The 9,457-nt window shown below is 34.4% G+C and overlaps 2 protein-coding genes and 1 long non-coding RNA gene across 7 annotated transcripts in view; 2 read left to right on the top strand and 1 right to left on the bottom strand.

The window, feature by feature from the left end:
• LOC102675584 (tubby-related protein 4) overlaps positions 1–6,402 on the top strand; it is a 39,279-nt gene extending 32,877 nt beyond the window's left edge. Inside the window, exons 9-16 of one of the 4 annotated variants that reach the window (XM_006612273.2) lie at positions 726–1,125; positions 1,489–1,666; positions 1,917–3,495; positions 3,655–3,768; positions 3,835–4,057; positions 4,170–4,349; positions 4,421–4,533; positions 4,645–6,402. In XM_006612273.2, coding sequence (XP_006612336.1) covers positions 726–1,125; positions 1,489–1,666; positions 1,917–3,495; positions 3,655–3,768; positions 3,835–4,057; positions 4,170–4,349; positions 4,421–4,533; positions 4,645–4,654 — 2,797 coding nt within the window. In that variant the 3' untranslated portion in view covers positions 4,655–6,402. Of the gene's footprint in view, positions 1–725; positions 1,126–1,488; positions 1,667–1,916; positions 3,496–3,654; positions 3,769–3,834; positions 4,058–4,169; positions 4,350–4,420; positions 4,576–4,644 lie in introns of all 4 variants that reach the window. The other 3 variants (XM_006612276.2, XM_006612275.2, XM_006612274.2) reach the window with 3 other exon arrangements.
• On the bottom strand, positions 1,313–2,497 carry LOC116185129. Its single transcript, XR_004149910.1, has 2 exons — positions 2,225–2,497; positions 1,313–2,167 (listed from the first exon to the last, which is right to left on the bottom strand). It is a non-coding gene; the product is annotated as an uncharacterized LOC116185129 (long non-coding RNA).
• Positions 6,403–8,309: 1,907 nt separating the features above from the next.
• Positions 8,310–9,457, top strand: part of LOC102675036 (sphingosine-1-phosphate lyase) — a 3,062-nt gene continuing 1,914 nt past the window's right edge. The window contains exons 1-3 of one of the 2 annotated variants that reach the window (XM_006612270.2): positions 8,310–8,437; positions 8,977–9,127; positions 9,203–9,418. In XM_006612270.2, the coding sequence (XP_006612333.1) occupies positions 8,986–9,127; positions 9,203–9,418 (358 nt within the window). In that variant the 5' untranslated portion in view covers positions 8,310–8,437; positions 8,977–8,985. Of the gene's footprint in view, positions 8,438–8,831; positions 8,876–8,976; positions 9,128–9,202; positions 9,419–9,457 lie in introns of those variants that run through there. The other variant, XM_031508804.1, reaches the window with a different exon arrangement.

The following is a 9,457-nucleotide window of genomic DNA, read 5'->3' as shown; positions in this document are numbered from 1 at the left end:
GGATATTGTTTCGGACACTTTTTCACAAAAAATTTTGTAACATATGAATTCAATGGTTGGAGTCACGTATCACAATTCAATATCTTAAAGAAACCTTTTCATACTTTGGCTCATCATTTGTTTATTTTTACAAACATAAAACATTGTTCGAATAGAATTGTAAAATATTTTATAATCTAATTACAATCAATAAAGAGCGTTAATTTTTTAAACCACACAGAAATGGATATTGGATATTGTTTCGGACACTTTTTCACAAAAAATTTTGTAACATATGAATTCAATGGTTGGAGTTACGTATCACAATTCAATATCTTAAAGAAACCTTTTGATACTTTTCTTCTTTGGCTCATCATTTGTCTATCTTTACAAACACAAAACATTGTTCGAGTAGAATTGTAAAATATTTTATAATCTAATTACAATCAATAAAGAGCGTTAATTTTTTAAACCACACAGAAATGGATATTGGATAGTGTTTCGGACACTTTTTCACAAAAAATTTTTATAACATATGAATTCAATGGTTGGAGTCACGTATCACAATTCAATATCTTGAAACTTTTAGAGAAATAAGATAACCTTTTGATTCTTTGGCTCATCATTTGTCGATCTACTTTACAAACATAAAACATTGTTCGAGTAGAATTGTAAAATATTTTATAATCTAATTACAATCAATAAAGAGCTATAATTTTTTAAAATTCAGTTCTTGCTGTTTGTAGATGTTCCGTGCCAGAACCAAGGGAATTGAGACGTTTCGTGTCTCGTCCACCTCCAGGGGGTGGAAGATTGCACTGCACCATGCTCAGACACGCCGTGGAGCCGGTACCATGTTATACGTTGTATCTGGAATATCTAGGTGGCCTGGTGCCTCTGTTGAAAGGCAGAAGAACGAGCAAAATCAGGCCAGAATTTGTGATATTCGACCCACAAAGTCAGGACACCCTTCAAGTGGTGGAAAATACGTCGCAGTGTCCCTCGTTCAGCGATGGATCCGATACGGAAAGGGACACGGCCGACCTGTGCGGATCGCCTAGAAACAAAAGGAAAAACAGAAGAAAAAGGGAAGAAAAAACGAACGACGATTCCGACGATCTCACTTATGTGGACACCTTACCTGAGGTAAATACATTTGAACATCTCTATAATCAATAAAGAGCAACACCTGTTTCACATATTAATTCTCTCGAATTCTCTAAAAAAAAAAAAAAAATAAAAGACGACATTTTTCTTCTTCTTCTTTTTTCTTCTTATTTCTAAAATTAAGATTGACGTTACCTTGTTTCGTATTCCTTCCCTCCTCGTTTTTTACGACGAGCAATCTTTCTGAAAACGTCACGGATAACGATTTAAGAGGCTACGATACAAACCCGGCCAATAAGAAATTGCGTGATGTAGCAAAGTTTAACGAGCCCTTTGAGCCTTAAGGTATTGCAAAAGTCAAGTCGCGTGACCAACAGTGTCGCAAGACGTATCTGTTTGCAGCACGCGAGATTGGTCGAAGTAACGTCTAATATCTGGGGCACGAAATTCAAGTTTCACGGGCTGGCTGATTCGGTGCCCGCCAACTTGGGTCAGGTTACTTATCGAACATCGTTGTTGCATTTGCAACCGCGACAAATGACTCTGGTGATGACGGAATTACGGGATGACGTGCCTGCAGGTATATTTCCGCGATCACGAACGGAAAAAAAAAAAAAAAAGAAATGCAGCCGTTGCAATTTGAAGCTTGCGCCCAAAAGGGGAACTTTCCGGCTAACTTCGTTCCCAAGGATCGTTCAACGTCGTCGAGAAAATAAAATCTCTCTTTCGAAGACAAATTACATTTATACTCAAGTTAGAGACTCAAGTTGTAACGGTTGCGTCGAGAAGTTCGTCGACCTCGAAACTCAATCGATTCGCTTGCTCCTCAGGTCCGGATCCTACCTTCAATCCCAATCTGTTCTCCGAGGACGAGGAGGAGTCGTTCCAGGAATTTCAAGCCGCCTCGAGGACGACGTCCGAGGCTCAACCACCTCCCATAGCGCCCATGACGCCCCGTAACGCGCGCCTCAACTCTAATCGTCCAAAATCTCAAATTTCCAATCAATTCATGCCCGCCGAACCTTTGCCCGCCACTCTGTCCAGGGTCGAGAACTTCGAGAACGAGTTAACCTACGTGGACCTGCAAGAATTCGAGAATATGAGAACCACGGACGGTTTGAGAACCGGCAACACTTACAGAACACCGCCCAGGCACAATCCGCCGAGATGTTGCGACGTGCCTGCACTTCAGTCCCCGAAAAACGCGGTCGCGCCCACGCAAACTATCATAGCGACCTCGAACACGGGGACGGATTACTCGAATAACATTCAGAGAATGAAAACCGCGCTCGCCGATCAACCGGGACTGGTCTCGAAGAAGGAGCACGAGAACAACAAGTTGAATCAGATTTCTCAGGACGATAAAACAGTTTTGACATCCTGCCCGTCGACCATCATTCCAATGCACAATGGCCAAGCGTCGAACACGGAAGCGTCGAGCAGTCATGGATGTTCTCAGGGATCCATCGTGAACGGTTTGTCCTGCAGCAGTCCTCAATCGCAGATATTTGTCAACGGGTTGCACGGTATGGCCTGTTCGAGCAACGGAATCCAGGGTAAAAATAATCACAACGTAAACAACTCGAGCGTCGGCCAACCGTCTTCTAATAACGGTCCGTTCAATAAAAATGGCATACACTTGTCCAGCAATCATTCGCCGGCCTGTTCTTATCAGTTTCCAGAGAACATCGATCAATGTATCGGGCAAACATGTGCGTATTGTAGCACGAAGCTCAAAGATCCGAAATCTCACGAGCTGTGCGGAAAAACGAACAACACCGGCCAATCGAGCAGTTCCGTCACGACTGTTAGTCGAGTCGACGAGATGCGTTTCATCGACGAGGAATCCCGCGGGGAGGCGGAATCTTTCGACCAATCGCGAGGAGTCCACAGAACGCAGACGGTGGTCAGTATCGGCCCACTTTGCGTGAACGACTCTATAGTTAGAAGTTGCAGTGTCGGTTATTTGGACATGGTGGACGCGCAATTGGTTCCGTGTGATATCGCTTTGAAGATGCTTAGAAAGGAGGCACCTAACAAAAGATTGGTCCTGGTTTCGAGGAAGACGAAGAGGAGAAAAAAGAACAAGACCCAACAAGAGATCGGACAGCAAACGTCCAAGTCGCCCAGGCTTCGTAACTGTGGCAAATCTAAGAGTCTCGATTCTAGTGACATATTTCCAACTAACGAGCAAATAGCTTTGCCACCTAAGCTGCCTGAACACGCTGAAGAAGCAACGGGTGCAATGAATCTCGAAACTGTCGAAGACAAAAGTAACGAGTCTTTGGAAAAATCACCAGACGCGACAGAGATTCTCGATGAATCTGCTAAGCTTATTACAGGTTCCGTTGTGGTTATGTCTGCCGAGGTTAAGCCAAATCGATTGAAAAGTTGTAATTCGCCTGTTAGGTAAGTTGATAAATGATGATTATGTATGTTTTAAACCAGTGATTCTCAATCTGTGATCCATAAGGTCAATTTTCTGAGAGGTTATTCTTATCGTATTTAACTTTGTGTAATTCACCCTATATTTTTATTATCTCTCTCTAATTTATATTATCGTTTCAGAGGATCTAGCCCGAGTGGTTCATTGGCATCGTCTTTGGACGGTCTTGCAGCTCGGCTTCGAGATTTCGACGAAAGTCATTCTTTGCCGCCACCATCGCCTCGTCCATCCACTAGGTAACAATTATTAATCGTATAAATTATTCGACGAATCAATCGTTCATTGATGGTTAACATTTTTAGATTACCTAGAAGTTCTCCCAGTAGTCCAGCACCATCGAAAAAAGGTAAAAGGCCAGCATCTGCCTCGCCGATTAGAAGAAGACTTTTATCGAGTCCTCTGTTAAGTAGAAAACCGCGAAAAAGTCGAGGCGAAAGTTCAGACGAGGAAGGACTCTTGCAAGATGACTCGTCGACCAATTACAGAGATCTCGAAACGTTCCAAAAAGCACAGTTGCGACAGAAGGTTAGATTAGAAGAAAGAAAAGTAATAATTAACACGTTATTTTCTATGTAAAAGATGTGTGAAAGAGATAATAATCTAATTTAATTTAAATCATTTTAATTACGACGTATAGTTGAAGCAGAAAGGAGGAGGGATATGTGGCCATAAATCAGAAGCAGTGAGGCGAGAGCTTGTGATGCATAATAAAGCACCAATGTGGAATGAGTCCAGTCAAGTATATCAACTTGATTTTGGTGGTAGAGTGACACAGGAAAGCGCTAAAAACTTCCAAATAGAATTTAAAGGAAGGCAGGTGTGTGCAGAAATAATCTATTTCAGAAACTATTAATCGAATATCGTGTAATTGTTTCAATTTTCCTCTAGGTAATGCAATTCGGAAGGATAGATGGAAACGCCTACACATTGGATTTCCAATATCCCTTTAGCGCTTTGCAGGCATTTGCCGTTGCCTTGGCCAATGTTACACAACGGCTCAAGTAATAATCGTTAGTCTTCGATAATTCGTTTGGTACAAGAATGTATATGTCAATTACTTTGTCTTTTAATAACTGATTCCACACATTTAATAAAAAATATTAATTTTTCAGGTTTATGTGAAATTGAGAAAAACGAAGAATGTTACTCAGAATGTATCTTGTAATTATATAAATTATTCGTCCAAACTAAAATAAAAGAAGAGATGAAAAATAGAAGGCTAAATCTATGATAATACGCTACACATATAGTAAAGGAGAAGAACGAAAAACACTTTTAAATACAGCTTTCGAATAAAAATAGAGCCACATGTCTTTCTATTATTAATATTATCGACGGGCTAGAATAAATCATTAAATAAACGAACAAGCGTTCAGTCAGCCTCGATACAGAGATCAAAGTTGAAGAAAGCACATGGTCTTGCTTGTGGCAAATAAAAATATATGAAAAGAAACAAAAAAGAAGAAAAAAAAGAAAAGAAAAGAAGAAGAAATGAAAAAAGAAAAAAATGAAGATCTTAGCCTCTCAATCAATGCCTTCAAACTAATGTAACACGATACGTCAGTTCGCAAGGATCAGTTTTTAGCGAGCGAATAGTTGAGAGCGATTTGAATTTGAGCGGAACACAATGATTTTGTGGCAAGGAATCGTGGTAAAAAAGAAAAAAGAAAAAAGAAAAAAGAAAAAAATAAAAGATTTTGTTGAAATGCTTCTTCGTCGTACCGTCCAAAATATTTCGTTTCTCCCAACTTCGAGCGCTCATTTTTGTATAGTTTATGCGACACGTTGAAGTCTAGTAATGCTGTTGAAAGTTCACCTCGTTCATTTTTGCGGTCCGCCGAGTGTATTCGAATTTTATATACATATATATTGACGGACTCGCATAATCGCGCGAGCGTTTCATGTTGTTCAATTAAATGTTTCTTAAGGCATATTACAAAATGAAAAAAAAAAAAAAAAAGAAAAAATGAAGAATTAATGATATAACGTCCGGCCTGTGTTCGTCCTCGTCGAAGCAGGACAGACGAAGGAGGCAAAATGAATAAAAAATAGGATAAAATAAAAGAATGTAACCAAATGATGCAAAAAGGAAAAGTATTTGCCTGTATGCTAGTGTGTGTACGCATCAAATTAACTGTCGTCTGTACTTAATCCATGGTCGTTGTATTTCATTCGCCTAATTGTAAGTAACAAGAAAAAGAAGGAAGAGAAAAATATCGATTTCAGGCCTACACAAGAAGCGCTTAAGGGATATAGTTATTTTTTCGTCGAGTCGAAATTTTGAGAGTGGGGCGCCTGAAACGATCGCAAACGAGGTCAAACTATGTAAGAACGCGATTATAACTTTTGTTGTCTAGCTATACATAGAAAGACCAAGTTTAAAAGTGTATTTATTAAAATATGACACGAATTGCAAAGTCATATAACGCTTGATAACGAATATGTATAAGAAATGACGCTTTAGAAACATTTAATTTCTCATAAAATGTGATGCGTCTTATACTGGCTGTAACCCTATTTTTTGCAAACATATACATACGATCAATTTTAATAATTGCGAATGTAATTTATATCGTTCGTCTTTTAGAATCGATCCTTTTTTTCGATAATGTTTACAGTTATTAAATCAGGCCGCCCCGTACTCACGAGTTAGCGATAAATATACAAATATTTATGCCACACGTATTGACAGTAATCATCGGTATATAAAGCTGCTAGATCGTATGGTTGGTTTGATTTTTAGACAATTTATATGTTGAATTATCTATCGCCACCAGTAGTAGATAGCACGTTATAACTACTTACATGATATATTATCAGCGACAAACGGTTTTTGGTTGATAAATATTGTTGCATTCGTGCCGTAAAAACTCGCAGGATATACATAAATATAATGATACGCATAGCGTCTGTACAAGAAAATTTTATTTCGAATTTGTATAGAAGTAACGAACATCTGAAAAAAAAAACGACGCACATTTATAAACAACGTAATCGATCAATCGAATTATGAATAATAATGTCGATGTCCTTTTGAAATTTTTTCATGAGTTCGTGCGTAGTTAAAGAAATGTTTTGTACCGGAAATCGTTGCAAAGTTTCTTTCGTTCGTATTTTATTTAAGAAACTGTTCTAGAAAAACAGGAAAATAATAAGAAAAAACAAAATATGAAATAAATAAGAAAATTAAGACAATGTTACGATAACAGTTTCACAATGGCTAACTTTTCATACTTGCACGAACTTTTGATATCGAGAAAAGAATTGCATCAATGTGATCCAGTTATTTTTAATATGTATGCATCTTTATTACATCCGCCGAACAAGACGGACTTGAGTCACGCGATACAGGTTATGTTTACAATGACGAGTCAATCCGCCAAATATCTATTTTTTTTTTGGGCATCCGTTATATAAACATTATAAAACGATTGATCATCGATAGATATATTAAATAAAAATCTACTGAAAGAAAAAAACAAACTGTTACAATTTGGATCATTGGATCTTCAGAATGCTTCTTTGACGATGAATAGTGCCTATGCATATGTAAATCGAATGGAACGACCTATGAAAGTAATGTATCGAATCTAAAACAGGAACATTACTCGTCGAAAGTTTCTCGATACTTTATTATTGTATAACAATTGTTATTTTAACATTATAGATTCACATAAGCTGTCGTTTGTAGCTACGCATAATATAATTATACACGCGCCATAGTCGTGACTGAGTTCCAAAATGTTCGGCCTAGCTCAACAAGTCAGACTTACTATTTGTTATATTTGTTAATTCAGATGAGAATCCCTATGTTTTTCGTTGAAATCCCTATGTTTCTTTTATGAGCATAATATTGTGATTATGCTTATTGATATATTATTATAAAAATGCTATGTCACGTATAAAATCTTGTGACTGAATAATATACATTGACTAGACACGATTTTACATTGTAATGAGAATCGTATCAGTATTGTTTCTGTTTCTCGTATAATGAAGTTGTTGATTTATTGTCTTAGCGCTGAACGATCATTCTGTATATGTGCAATGCAATTTTGTTACCGAATACATTGATGATTATCAAACATTTGTAAATAAAGAATGAAATTCTACACGATAATATTACTATTAATTCCTTATATTTTCATTATATAACAATAATAATGGGGGAAAAAAGAATATTAAAACGATTATTTGAACGCATTTTTTAAAATAAGTATAAATAAAAAAATAAAGATAAGTGGAAAAAGAACAAAAATATAGTAAAAATATTGAAATCAGTATCATTTTCATGCCACAAGTACTCGATACTAAATAATATAAAATTAAAATAGTTGTAGAAGGATAAAATAGGATAAGAATTAACTTTTATCAACGTCATTCATTCGAATACAAAAAAATATTTTCAAAAAAAAAGATGTTTCTAAAAACTCCTAAGAGATAACGCTAGATCTAAATTCTTATTCTACTTTATCCTATTTTTGAAAAGATATAATATCTTCGATAACTAAAAGATGGCATTTAAAGTTAATTCTTATCTCTACTATATTATTATTATTATCTCTTATGATTTATAGCACTTTGGAAATGATTTCATAATTTTTATTTTATCTCTTCTGTCTTTCTTGTCTTCATTATTTGCTATTCTTGTTTCTTTTTATTACATGATCATATAAATAAGAAGAATATCAATTGAATATTCATTCATTTTTTTTAAGACTATAATATTAATTTTTAATATAAAAAATATATAATAAATATATTATATTCTCGATCGTATAATATATCTTTAGAACAACTCACAAAAAATATTATTAAAGAAAGATTCGGAGCTGCCATCTGTTAATAGCCATTTTTATATAAAAATCATTTCGCTGGATTATTATACTACACACGTCTGAGATTGTAAGTATTTGCTAAATGATAAAGTTTATGATGATAGTCATTTAGTTTTTTAAATTATCTATTGATATTATAATTATAATATATATTTCATCATTCATAATATTAAAGTTTACAATTTTTCATACAATATTAATGAGTATATATATATTTATATTTCTCTTTAATATTTTACTATTGTTAAAAATTATAATATGTATTTAAGGATTCAAATATTTTTTTAAAATAAATCAATTTTCAATATTAAAAATAAGAAACGATATTAATAATAATAATAATAATTATATAAGCAAGTGATTAGTAATAGAATAAATAAAATTATATAATAAACAAAAAAAATAGCTGAGTGAGGAAAGAAAGATAGAAGAGAACAAAGAGAGCAAAGATAAGAATAAAAGATTGAATGTATGTGTGAATCTGTAAATTAAAAATAATTTTATAATTAGAAAATTAGATATGTGTATATCAAGTTTATTATTAATTAAATTTATTTGATATAAAATAAAAATAATATGCAATATAAATAATGAATTTTTTTTTAGATAAATAACATGTACACTCTTGGCCTTAATAGTGTGAAACAATTGATTAATAGTTACTTTAGAAGCAAAGAACCATGGCAAATAGTAGCTATAACAAGTACAACTATCCTTACTTCAATTTGGCTATGGAATTTTATTTTTCAAGATGAAAGTATGATTGTTATGATTTATAATACATATAAATAATAGTGTAAAAACTTTTAATAAATTAAAAGTTATTTTTTAGGTCTTAGAGAAAGAGCAAAGAAAAAATTATTTAATTTAATGCATTTTATACCTGCTATTAGAAATAAAATTGATCAAGAATTAGATAATATTAATCAGATATTTGAAAAAGAAACTTTACAAAGATTAAAAAAAGTTCCTTTTGTTGTAAAACTTCCTGAGAAAGGCTTGAAACCAGAAGAAGTTTTAGAAAGAGTAAAACAATGTGTTCAATTAGGTAAAAGATAATAAAAGAATAGAATAATAATAGATAATA

Source organism: Apis dorsata, unplaced genomic scaffold (genome assembly GCF_000469605.1).
Source record: "Apis dorsata unplaced genomic scaffold, Apis dorsata 1.3 scaffold_102, whole genome shotgun sequence".
NCBI classification, from domain to species: domain Eukaryota; kingdom Metazoa; phylum Arthropoda; class Insecta; order Hymenoptera; family Apidae; genus Apis; species Apis dorsata.
The sequence above is the reverse complement of the archived record's forward strand: the minus strand, read 5'-3'. Positions and strand labels throughout refer to the sequence as shown.